Source organism: Mercenaria mercenaria, chromosome 7, assembly GCF_021730395.1.
Source record: "Mercenaria mercenaria strain notata chromosome 7, MADL_Memer_1, whole genome shotgun sequence".
Classification (NCBI taxonomy): domain Eukaryota; kingdom Metazoa; phylum Mollusca; class Bivalvia; order Venerida; family Veneridae; genus Mercenaria; species Mercenaria mercenaria.
The window spans coordinates 81,862,808-81,876,446 of record NC_069367.1 but is presented as its reverse complement, the minus strand read 5'-3'; the positions used below and the strand labels follow the sequence as shown (position 1 = coordinate 81,876,446).

At 36.8% G+C, this 13,639-nt stretch overlaps 1 protein-coding gene across 3 annotated transcripts in view; it reads right to left on the bottom strand.

Moving 5' to 3' along the window:
• The window catches only part of LOC123553795 (zinc finger CCCH domain-containing protein 13-like), a 52,030-nt gene that overhangs the window by 13,566 nt on the left and 24,825 nt on the right, over positions 1-13,639 (bottom strand). For 2 of the 3 annotated variants that reach the window (XM_053548791.1, XM_053548794.1), the window contains exons 9-18: positions 12,438-12,972; positions 9,575-9,810; positions 7,977-8,081; positions 6,103-6,376; positions 5,042-5,290; positions 4,459-4,606; positions 3,894-3,995; positions 3,245-3,347; positions 2,184-2,240; positions 46-134 (exon numbers count right to left, since the gene is read on the bottom strand). In XM_053548791.1, the coding sequence (XP_053404766.1) occupies positions 46-134; positions 2,184-2,240; positions 3,245-3,347; positions 3,894-3,995; positions 4,459-4,606; positions 5,042-5,290; positions 6,103-6,376; positions 7,977-8,081; positions 9,575-9,810; positions 12,438-12,972 (1,898 nt within the window). The remainder of the gene's footprint in view (positions 1-45; positions 135-2,183; positions 2,241-3,244; positions 3,348-3,893; positions 3,996-4,458; positions 4,607-5,041; positions 5,291-6,102; positions 6,377-7,976; positions 8,082-9,574; positions 9,811-12,437; positions 12,973-13,639) is intronic. The other variant, XM_053548792.1, reaches the window with a different exon arrangement.

Sequence of the window (13,639 nt, the reverse complement as noted above, 5' to 3'; positions counted from 1 at the left end):
CTTCTCCAGGTCTGTTAAGTAAAGGAACAAGTTTTATAGACTTACAGCTTCTCCAGGTCTGTTAAGTATATCATCATCTGAATCATTATCCGACCAATCACTGAAGTTCTGCTCTATATTCTCAAGGTTATTATCTTAAAAGAAAACATTTTAAAAGCAGCAATAAAGATAGGAGACTATGACACAAACCTTGGTGGCAAAAGCTAAATAAAATCTCACCGACCATCTGTAAAAAGAGCCTATTAACTGCCAGAACGAAGGAAATTGTGCATTCATTAACAAGAGATCACAGAGTGATCTTGGCGCCCACCAATGTGCCATTTTTGAGTGTTCCAAATTTCAAGACTTACTGACTAGCTCAAGGTTAAATTTCATTTGCGTACACAACACTTTGCATGTGGTCCAAATTCGAAAGCTGTAGCTTGAGAAATGTGAAAGTAGGTCACTAGATCAATTTCAAGGACGAAATGTGAAAGTAAGTCACTAGGTCAAAATCAAGGTCAAATTACACTTCAGAACACAAATTTATGCATGTGGTCCAAATTTGAAGCCTGTACCTTCAAAAATGTGGAAGTAGGTCACTAGGTCAATGTCAAGGTCAAAGTTTGTTTCGGTATACAATCCTATGCATGTGGTCTAAATTTGAAGCCTGTAGCTCGAGAAATGTGAAAGTAGGTCACTAGGTCAAAATCAAGGTCAAATTTTATTTCGGAACACAGAACTATGCATGTGTTCCAAATTTGAAGCCTGTACCTTCAAAAATGTGAAAGTAGGTCACTAGGTCAATGTAAAGGTCAAAGTTTGTTTCGGTACACAAAACTATGCATGTGGTCCAAATTTGAAGGCTGTGGCTTAAGAAATGTGAAAGTAGGTCAGTAGGTCAAAATCAAGGTCAAATTCCAATTCAGAACACAAAACTATGCATGTGGTCCAAATTTGAAGCCTGTACCTTCAAAAATGTGAAAGTAGGTCACTAGGTCAAAGTCAAGGTCAAAGTTTTTTTCAGTGCACAAAACTATGCAAGTGGTCCAAATTTGAAGGCTGTAGCTACAGAAATGTGAAAGTAGGTCACTAGGTCAAAATCAAGGTCAACTCAGTTCAAGGTTCATCTTGCCACTCAAAACCATACATGTGGTCCAAATTTGAATGCTGTAGGTTATTGACAAGAAGATTTTAAAATCTTTTCCCTATATAAGTCTATATGAACCATGTGACCCCCAAGGGCGGGGCCATATTTGACCCTAGGGGAATAATTTGAACAAACTTGGTAGAGAACCACTAGATGATGCTACATTACAAATGCCAAAGCCCTAGGCTTTGTGGTTTGGACAAGAAGATTTTCAACGTTTTTCCCTATGTAAGTCTATGTAAACCATGTGACCCCCGGGGTGGAGCCATATTTGACCCTAGGGGGATAATTTGAACAATCTTAGTAGAAGACCACTAGATGATGTCATATACAAAATATCAAAGCCCTAGGCCCTGTGGTTTTGAACAAGAGGTTTTTCAAAGTTTTTCCCTATATAAGTCTATATAAACCATGTGACCCCCGGGGCGGGGCCATATTAGACCCCAAGGAAATATTTTGAATCATCTTGGTAGAGGACCACTAGATGATGCTTCATACCAAATATCAAAGCCCTAGGCTCTGTGGTTTTGGACAAGAAGATTTTCAAAGTTTTTCCCTATATAAATCTATGTAAATTATAGAAATAAACAAAGGGCCATAACTTACTAAAAAATTGTTGAACCAGTCTGATTTTCAGGGGGACACAACTAGGGTACCAATACATCATTCTGACAAAGTTTGGTCAAAATCCCCCAGGTAGTTTCTGAGGAGATGCAATAACGAGAAATTGTTAACGGACGGAAGGACGGACGGACTGACGGACGGACGGACGGAAGGACGACGGACCACGGACGCAGAGTGATTTGAATAGCCCACCATCTGATGATGGTGGGCTAATAATGAAAGCTATGGTACAGAACTAATTGCACCAGGTGGTGATTCCAAGGTTATAAAATCAAGTTTAGGAACCAGTCACAGAATGCAGTTTTGTCATTGGTCAGTTTCAACTCTAAGTTCAAAATCCACCAATCAGGTGCTAAAGTTTCAAGACTGGTCTCCAAACTCAGTTTGATTTACTGGACCAGTCTAAGAAGACACAAAATGTATAGCATACCCTCTCTGTCTGACCCCACAGTATCTTTGATTACATATCCAGCAAGCTGACCAACACCTAAAAATAAAATAAAGATTTAAATTTCGTAATAAGATTCAATTATCAATTAAAGTATTAAATAGCAATTAAATTACACCAAAATTCTGGTTGTGCTTAAAAGCTAAAATAATGTCACTGAAAACTGCAATGTTATCTTGTATTGAACATGTTGCTTTTGCATGGTGTAAAGGTAACCGTGTCCATTTTCAGGCACAGAAAATATTCATAACTAAAATATTCAACAAAAAGAATTGTATTAAAATATCTATGGCCTAAAAATGTAAAATATGGCAAACAACTCCAATTTTCAGTATCAATTTTGAAAAGAACAATAGAGATAAGGATTTCACACTGTAGAATTATTAATATTGCTGTCAAAAGGGTCTGAGGTATCAAAATTTAAAAACATGGCAATTTTCAGACAATTTAACAATACGTTAAAATGTATTTAAAAAATCTAAAATTGTTATTTTTTGTTGGTTTTAACTTTTTAGGTGGGCAACTGGGTAGAAAAATTGACCTTTTTGACCCCATAAATGTGAGAGGCAAGTGTTTCAAAGTCAGCAACCTTAACCACCATGCCACCAAGGCCAATATATTTAGATTTATGTGTAGCAAGTAAATCAAACGTATTTTCAGCTTAGTATAGAGGTTTTCAGCACATAGATGCACACACATGTGCCTAATTCTCCAGTATAAACATAATGTTCAAAAGCTTTCTTTAGACATTAGGAAGGCTGTATCATGGTTTTGCTAGACAGATTAAATGTAAGAGTGAAGGTGAATGTATACTTTAAACAATAATTGAAGTTGCCACCTACCGGTATCTGATACAAGTTAAAGGCTAGAACAAAGGTAAGTGGATTTCAAAGGTAATATCAAAGGTAAGACTATATTAATTAAACAAGCCACAATCTTGATATAAGTTTATGGTAAGAGTAAAGGTAAGAATATACTAAATTATGCATTCCATCTTCCTGACACAGTAAGAATAAGGTAAGAATATACTAAATTAAACTTGCCACCTTCTTGATACAGATCAAGCTTTCTACGCTTGCTGTCTCCACTGTCTGATCCGTCCTTTGACCGTGACCTTGACCTTTTCCTGTCTATGCTCTCTGTGTCCTAATAATGATAACATTCAAATTTTCCTTACATGTAAATATGCTTTACATTAATTTAGGTTTTGTGAATTATTGTTGAACTTTGAAAAGGAAACGTACAATATGCATGAATGAAAGTCAAAAATGTATTCTTAACATTGTTGTTGGGTTAAATGTCACACGGACAGTTTAAGATTATATACTGACTCTCCACCTTTATATAGCGGAAGACCCCAGGTGCTCTCTGTGCATTAATTCATCATGGGTGGGCACCTGAGTAGATTCACCACCACTCCATAACCTTTGAAATACAAGAAAAGCAAAAACCTCATTTTTTTTTAAATTTAAGAAAATGTTAGCTTAATGTTTTAGAACTTTTTTTATCTGAGCAGCAGCTGTCATGACAAATCTTACGTGTGCTGGAAATCGCTCATGCTGGATGATAGTCGACAATGTAATGTACTAACTACAAAAACAAATGGCTTATACACATTTCCTGCAAGTATCTAAATGACTCTAAAACATACATGTCTAAAAAATAAACATGAATATTAGCATTATTACTCACACTGCCCTTTTTAGACCTTTTTTCTTCATCTTTTCTACTTTTACGTGTCTTTGACCTTTCACTGTCTGCTTTCCTTGACCTTTCACTACCAGCAACACTACCCTGAAATATTAATTTTGCTTGTTTTTCTTTTAAAGTTCCAAAGTTTTTAAAGCATGAAAAGAATGGAGCTTTCCTCATGACTGCTGAAACAATAACTTGAAACTCTACATATCAAGAAAACTTATCACAATGAAAATGTGTTTCCACTTCTCATTTATGAAATAAATCATCATATATTAGATTCTATGTGGATATGAAATACATTGGCCTGTTTGAAGTTTGATGAGATTTCCATATATTTCATAGCAAAATGGAAATTACTCAAAACCAGGTTAATATCAGGTATTTCCAGTTTTGCTTCTTCATTCATTAACTGTTTTATTTAATGGTGGTTGTCAATAAATGTGGACATTGGAATAGCAAACATTCATATGATGCATGGAAACACACATGTGCAGCAACTGGTAATTTTCTCAAACAATTCATTCAATAACTGTTAAGCAATATGGAGAAAATCTCTTACTTTATCACTGTTGATATCAGCATCTGGTTCCCGTTCTTTGGGTACATCTCGACTAGACTTCTTACTGTGTGTTGATAAAGCTGGGGAACCATCTCTTGCTTTTTTAAGTGATGGTGACCTTGAACCTTCATTTGAAGCTCTTCTTTTTCTAAATATTGAAAGTATGAACACATAAAAAATCAGTCCCAATTCTGAATTCATCATCAAAAATGGTCATGGTGGATGTCTTGAAGTAGAATTGCTAGGCAATAAAATCAGATTTGCCGGGCCACAAAATTTAAAACTATGTCAGAAAGGAACTATATTTGGTGTAGAATTCAATTTAAGACAATTTTAACTAGCATCAAAAATGCATTGTAATAAAATGTTGTATATTGTTTCATTGTTGCAATTTTCACTGAGTATCCTAATTTACACTGGGATTATCATTGCACATTTTGATCCAAAAACAACAGGTTTTTCTTTTTTCAATTTAAAAGGAAGAACGAGATCCAAGATTTATGAATAACATTTTGTTTGGTTCATGCTAAATAAGAAAGAAGTAAAAGTTGTTTTGAAACTAGACTGTATTGCTCTAACTTACCTTGACCTTTCTCTATCACTGGGTTCATCATCTCTCTTTCTATCACCACTACTGTCTTTACTCCTTGTCTCTGTCCTGTCTTTATCCTTCATTCTATCTTTACGATCCTCGTCTTTCCTTTCTCTCGACCTTTCTTCATCCTTCTTTTTCTCTTTCTTTTCCACCTTCTCAACATCAGAGAGATCTTGCTCCTTGCGTTTTGAATCTTCTTTCTCCAGTCTGTCTTCTTTCTTATCTTTATCTTTTTCCCTACAAACAAACATACCGGTACCCTGTTTGTAATATTTGTTATTTGTCATCTTGTATTGTGATATCATGGATGGCCTTAGTTCCATTTTGCAGCCTATGCAACTGTGTTTAGTTAACCTAGTAAGCAGTGTTCTTGTATTCTCTACCAATACTGACTTATTCTCTGCATGTTACTGACAACTTCTCCTCATGACAAAGGTTGAGGATGAATGACTAAAGATACACTATCTTCTGTCACACTGTCACAAAGAAAATAAGCCTGCAGCTTGGGATTGAACTTGCTGTCTCTCATTTCATGGTCTTATGCTCTAATAACTAAGCTAACTGAGTGCATTGATTAAATTCAACTACACATTATGATTGGAAGTTTGTATAACAGCAACAACAACACTTGAGTGCTTTTGTATGAATTGGTGAATAAGGTGTAAGCTGCTCAACCTAGGGGCTTCAAGTTCCAGCCACACCTCAAAATTGCAACAGTTTTTATTTTTCAATTTCCTTGCTACTGATTTATGTAAGCATAATTTCCCAGTAACTGAGTAAAAATATACAAGTATAAAGACTAGCATTGTACTGTACTGAATGTGGAAACAGTCAAACCTGTGTTACAGACAGCGTGTGAACAGAAACTACCTGGCTATAAACATCACTAGAATTATTTCTTATGTGAACAAATGCAGTTTTTTTAAACTTGTGACAGAAGTCTGGAAACAAATAAATACCACTTATTAGCTGTGCAAACTGTGATCTTTATTGTAAAGATTGACCTATATACAAAGGTTTAACTGCAGTTTGAAGGTGAAATAACTCACTTGTCCTCCTTCTTATCTTCTCTTATAGGTTTCCTATCTTTTTCAGACTCTCTTCCAACATCTTTATCTCTGGTTACATCTTTTTCCTTTTCACTGTCTGTCTTCTCATCTCTTTTGTCTCTGCTATCATCTCTAGGTCCTTCCCTGCGATCATCTCGCCTATTCTCGTCGCGACGGTCCTGCCAATCACGACGATCAGAGCCATAGAAGTCATCCTGACGTCTCTGATTGTCCCAGTCTCCACGGCGACTTCTATCCTCATAGCGTCCACCTCCTGAAAAATTATACAACAAATGTATCCTTCAAGTTATTCATTAACCTAATTTTACATCTGATAATATATATCATCTTAATATTCATGATCTTTCATTTAATTCAAAAAGTTAAAATATTACTTGGAATTTAACACTATTTTTCCTCACTTTCTTTGTTTTGCAGTATGGTTAGTATTTCTGGACATCTTACTACCTTTCATGTATAAAACTTAAGGTCGACACCTTTTCTACAGGTATATCACTGCGTGGCAAAAGACTAATAAAAGTAAGACATACTGACTTGTAAATTACCACAAAGAGTATTTTCCCTATGTACAAATAAAAACATGGCCCTTGAATTAAATGTACTTCATAACAGGTAATAACTAGAAATTGCTTTTGTAAAAAAGCGCATGTCTCCCCCAATGTAAAGTCCTATAGGCAAGAAGTCAATAGGAGTCAGGAGTGAAAGTCAAAGAAACACTGATGGTTGGCTGCAATAGGGATCATCTACTTGGCATGTCCAGTCATACCGCTAAGTTTCAACAATCTTGGCCTAGTGGTTCTCAAGTCACTGTTCAGGCTCCTGTGACCTTGACCTTTGATCAAGTGACCCCAAAATTAATAGGGGTCATCTACTCTGCATGTCCAATCATCCTATTAAGTTTCAACATTCTAGGTCGAGTGGTTCTTGTTATTTTCTGGAAATGATTTTACATGACCAGGCCCCTGTGACCTTGACCTTTAACAGACTGACCCAAAAATCAACAGGGGTCATCTACTCTGCATGTTCAATCATCCTATGAAGTTTCAACATTCTGGGTAAAGTGGTTCGAAAGTTATTGATCGGAAATTGTTTTCCATGTTCAGGCTCCTGTGACCTTAACCTTTAACAGAGTGACCCCAAAATCGATAGAGGTCATCTACTCTGCATGTTCAATCATCGTATGAAGTTTCAACATTCTGGGTCAAGAGGTTCTCAAGTTATTGATCCGAAACGGTTATCATTCTTCAGGCCCCTGAGATCTTGACCTTAAATGGAGTGACCTCCCTCAAAAAATAGGGGTCATTTACTCTGTAGGAACAATCATCCTATGAAGTTTCAACATTCTGGGTCGAGAGGTTCTCAAGTTATTGATCGGAAACGGTTTTCGATGTTTAGGCCCCTGTGACCTTGACATTTAACAGAATGACCCCAAAATCGATAGGGCTCATCTACTCTGCATGACCAATCATCCTATGAAGTTTCAACATTCTGGATCAAGTCGTTATCGAGTTATTTATCGGAAATGGTTTTCCATGTTCAGGCCCCTGTGACCTTGACCTTTGACGGAGTGACCCCAAAAACAATAGGGGTCGTCTCCTCCATAAGATCTACCAACCGGTGAAGTTTGAAGGTTCTAGGTCAAATGGTTGTCCAGTTATTGCTCGGAAATGAAGTGTGACGGACGGACGGAAGGACGGACAGGGCAAAATCAATAAGTCTCCCCCAGAGGGGGGGAGACATAATTAACAAGAACTTAACATAAAACTAACCGTACACAGACTGAATGGTGTTTTCTTAACCAATAATTTTAAAGTAAAGGTTCTTTCAAATTTACAAAAGAAAAATGTTCTTACTGTCTGGACCTCCTCTTCCCCAGCCACCTCTGCCCCGGCCTCTCCCTCGATCCCAACCTGGTCCCTGATCTCTGTAGTCATACTGACCCCTTCCTCGCATAGGACCTAAAACAATAGTTATAGCAGAACAGTAACAATACATTACATAGGAATTAAAACAAAGCTATTTTTGTTATATTAGGATTTAGCATAATTGTAATAAGTAATGTGTAATAGTAACTTGACTGAATCAATTGCTGATGGTGTTGATAATATCAAATCATTAACCAAAATTTTATGTTACATTTTTTAACGTACCTCCATGATACCTGTTTAAAGCATTAATGGGCTACTTAAACTGGCAAATACTCTGTGATAAAATTCATTGAAGTAAAATGTGAATTATCTAATAATAAACATTGGAGAGTTTTTACATATACATAGTAGATCTGAATTAACTTTATTACACTTTAAAGATTTTCTTGAGTAATACAATATGCATGTATTTGACAACTACTTGGCAGTCAGATAATAGACATCATGCCTTTATATCAGCTCATATCCAACAGTACATACTGTACAACCTGGCTCTAGAAGCTTCCTCGAATTGTGTTTACCGTAAAATCATTTAATTTTGTGGGCATGAAATTTTGTGGTTTTGGTCAAAACGGCTCTTTCATGGGGATATGAATTAATGGATTTCAACTTTTAAACATATAATAAATGGAGATTTTACTTGTTCGTTCGTTTAAATTTCATGGATCTACTTCAACCACGAAATCCATGAAAATTAGTCCCCCACGAATATTAATGATTTCACCGTATGTATTTTGAATTACAAGAAGAAAATTCTGATTCTGACTAGGGTTGTTCATTACATTTACATAGGGCGGAGTTATATGTAATTATGTGCTTGTTCAGCGATAATGAAACATTTTTGTAAATCTATACATGTTAATGTCTATAAATCATTGTGAAACTTACAATTACCTCACAAAATCACAAGAGCAATACTTTAAGACAATTAATTAAATCCACTAAAGTCCTATTTTATCATGTACAAAAAGTGTACATGACCCTTAAAAGTTCATTATTAGTCCAACTTCCTGAAAAAGTTTGATATACTTTTGACAGAGTTTGGAGTCTGGATATTATATGAATCAAGTTTAAGTCAATGTTAAAAATTAATGTATTCAGCAATCCCAAATGCAATCATAACTACTGATGACAAGTAACAATAACTATATTGCTGACTGAAATATTTTGACAAGTTATATTCATACTTATCAGTAACATAATTTAATCAGACTGTAAAGTAACTGTAAGTTAATCAATGACATTTATCAAGTAAACAACCAATGTCTGTTAATACTACGCATATTTAGATAAACTTCAAATATGTACAATTCTTTACTGCAACTGAGAGAAGATTCCAGTGCATCATTTTTGCATTTAAAAATCATCTTCATGAGATTATCCAGTGTGATTTACATAAGAAATCATCTTGAAAATAATATATCACACTGTATTTGATTCTAAAAGATACTGCAATAAATGATTCAAATACGATATAAGAAAGAGTTTCTTCAATTTTTTAACCTGACATCTCTGATCCTTACCATATCTTGGATCTCCTCGTGGAGGGCCATATCTATCAAATGGCATATCTAACGGCTCTCTGCGGTCACCTAAATCTCTTCTGTCCCCGGGGTCCCTCTCTCTATCTAAACGTCCATATGGTCCCCTGTCTCCAGCATCAGGAAACCCTTCACGGTCACCCCGACCATAGCGCCCTCTATCATCAAAACTGCCAGGTGGTGGTGGGGGATATCGTGGATCATCATACCTGTCCCTCCTGAAAAAGTTTTAAACAAAACAATAGAACTACTTAACAAGAGCTGTCAGTGGACAGCGCGCTCGACTATTCTCAGTGCTTGATAGTATAATATAAGCTATGAGTAAAACTTTAACATTACAATAAGGATATTCTATGTCGAAAAGGGGCCATAATTCAGTCAAAATGCTTGATAGAGTTGCCTCCTCCTTTTTACAGACTGGGGTCATGATGGTAAACAAGTATGCAAAATATGAAAGCAATATCTCATTGCACTTTGAAAATATTTGGGGTGGTACGCAAACTTTAACATTTATTCTTAGTCAATAAGGGGCCATAATTCAGTCAAAATGCTTGAGAGAGTTGCCTCCTCCTTTTTACAGACTGGGGTCATGATGGTAAACAAGTATGCAAAATATGAAAGCAATATCTCAATGGACTTTGAAAATATTTGAGGTGGTACACAAACTTTAACATTTGTGTGACACTCACGCTAACGCTAACGCTCAAGCTCACGCTGACGCCGGGGCGAGTAGGCTAGCTCCCCTTTTCTTCGAATAGTCGAGCTAAAAACTGAAGCCCCTTAAAATAAGGATTACTTTAAACAAAACAGGAAAGCTACATTTCCCCAATTAACCTCTGCAACAAAATATACTTTCTAAATAAATGCTCCTATGTTTCCCAGTTTTTTGTTGTTGTTTTGGGGGGTTTTTTTGGTATGCCTACTGGCTAAAAACCATACTTGACTTAAAATTAGTCTAATTTAGGTACACTGCTAGTGTATGAACAAATAAACTATGACAAACAGTCATCTAAATATATCCCTTAGATCTATTAGAGAAACTAGAGCTATCACTAAAGGTGATGAATGTACCCCCAGCATGCACTGACACAGTACATTGCAATTTGACGCACACAAGACTGCATAATTATGTGGACTGTATGTATATAGACTGTATGTATACAGTATAGTAACAAAAAACAAAGTCCCATAACTATGCAGAATATTTATCTAAAAGAATGTAACATGCACCATGCACAACTAGGGTTTGTACTGATCACTTGTGTGAAGTTTCATTAAATTGTGTGCAAGGGTTTGGTAGATTAGGCACGCACAAGATTGCATATGCAGACTGTATGTACATAGTATGTTAACAAGAAACAAAGTCCCATAACTCTGCAATTTTTGTCGCTGAAAGAACCTAACATGCCCCATGCACAACTACTGTTGTTACTGATTACTTGTGTGAAGTTTCATTAAATTGTGTCAAGGGGATGAGGAGAGATGGTGCTCACAAGATTGTGTCTATGTATATAGTATAGTAACAAAAAAACAAAGTCCCATAACTCTGCAAATTTTTTTTCTGAAAGAACTTAACATGCCCCATTTGACCTCCAATTGTGACCTTGACCTTTGAGCTAAGGGTCTGGGCTTTGCGCATGACAAGTTGTCTCATCATGAGGAACATTTGTGCCAAGTAATATTAAAATCCCTTCATGGATGGCAGAGTTATGGACGGGACAGGAAAAACACTCTGTTGACCTTTGACCCCAATTGCGCATGACACGTCGTCTCCTCATGGGGAACATTTGTGCCAAGTAATATTAAAATCTCTTCATGGATGGGAGAGTTATGGACCGGACTGGAAAAAAGCCCTGTTGACCTTTGACCTCCGATTGTGACCTTGACCTTTGAGCTAGGGGTCTGGGATTTGCGCATGACACATCATCTCATCATGGGGAACATTTGTGCCAAGTAATACTAAAATCCCTTCAAGGATGGGAGAGTTGCGGACCGGACAGGAAAAAAGCTCTGTTGACCTTTGACCTCCAATTGTGACCTTGACCTTTGAGCTAGGGGTCTGGGTTTTGCGCATGACACGTCGTCTCATCATGGGGAACATTTGTGCCAAGTAATTAAAATCCCTTCATGGATGACAGAGTTATGGACCAGACACGAAATTGCGGATAGACGGACGGACGGAATGACGGAAAAGTGCATTCCTATAGTCCCCGAAACTGGTTTTCAACCAGTAGGGGACTAAAAAAACAAAGTCCCATAACCCTGCAAATTTTTTTTCTGAAAGAACCTAACATGCCCCATGCACAACTACTGTTGTTACTGATCACTTGTGCGAAGTTTCATTAAATTGTGTCAAGGTGATGAGGAGAGACGGTGCGCACAAGATTGTATCTATGTATATAGTATAGTAACAAAAAAACAAAGTCCCATAACTCTGCAAATTTTTTTTTTCTAAAAGAACCTAACATGCCCCATGCACAATAACTGTTGGTACTGATCACTTGTGTGAAGTTTCATTAAATTGTGTCAAGGGGATGAGGAGAGATGGTGCGCACAAGATTGTGTCTATGTATATAGTATAGTAACAAAAAAACAAAGTCCCATAACTCTGCAATTTTTTTTCTAAAAGAACCTAACATGCCCCATGCACAACTACTGTTGGTACTGATCACTTGTGTGAAGTTTCATTAAATTCTGTCAAGGGGATAAGGAGAGATGGTGCGCACAAGATTGCGTCTACGGACAGATGGCCAGACGGACAGACAGACAGACAGACAACCTGAAACCAGTATACCACCCCCACCTTACAACTTTGTTGTCGGGGGGTACAATAAGACAGTATTACCTGACATCATCTCTGTATCTGTCATCTGGATATCTTTCTCTTCTGTCACCACTAGGATCCCTTGGGTCCCTAATGGGGATGTCCCTGTCAAATTCCCTCCCTGAACCTGGCCTCTCCCTCATATCTCTTTCTCTTGGATCCCTGCGATCTCGTAGGTCCCTAGGGTCATCTATTGGTTCTCTACGCTCCCTCAATTCTCTAGGATCTCTAATATCTCTTGGGTCCCTTAATTCTCTAGGATCCCTGTCTCTTGGATCTCTATCTCTGGGATCTCGAGAATCTCTAGCATCTCGTTCCCTCAATTCTCTTTCTCTCATTTCTCTCTCTCTTTCTATAACTGGCTCACGAAGTTCCCTGGGATCTCTAATATCTCTAGGATCTGGCCTTGGTTCCCTTAAACTTCTACTGTCTCTTTCTCTAGGATCTATTCTTGTCTCACGTGGATCCCTAGAATCTCTATCTCTGGTGTCTCGAATATCTCTCGGATCCCTTCCTTCCCGGTCACGCTGGTCTCTAATATCCCTCTCTCTTTCCCCTAAAATAAATGCTATTATAGTTATTACTATCATTCAATAATAACATTATAACATGTCATAAATTCTGTTTTAAGAATAATTCTATTTCAATCTACTGCACATACTTCCCAGAGGTAATAGATTCCAACCTCACTCAAGGCACAATCAGGAAATACCGGTACTTCATAACTGGTTTTGTCCAGTTACAAATATTGTTTTCACAAGCTGCTTAGACACTAACATATCAAGTTTTCTACAATTCTAACAAGTTGAATTTTAATCAAGAACCAATCCAAGGTGCTTATCATTATGTACAGGGCTTTACAATTTTTAAGCATATGTATATGAGGGCTGATCAGTAAGTAATGTCACTCTGTATATGCGCATTTATTCACTGTTGTATCATTACAGAAATCAGTTCAAGATGTAAGCTAATTCAATTATGATTACATGGATAAATACTATTTTCTAGGGTAACTTAATATTGTATATATATAGAACTTAAAAGTTCACCGCTGATAACATTTCTCCACACACAAAAATAGTGTTTCTTTTATAAGCAGTAAAAACCAACCAAATAAAGGCAATCACCCACTGACATCCAAACAATACGACTGCTTGTATTAAATTATAATAGTGTAGTACAGTCTTTTAGTAGTCAACTGTGAAAACTAAAGTGGCATCCAC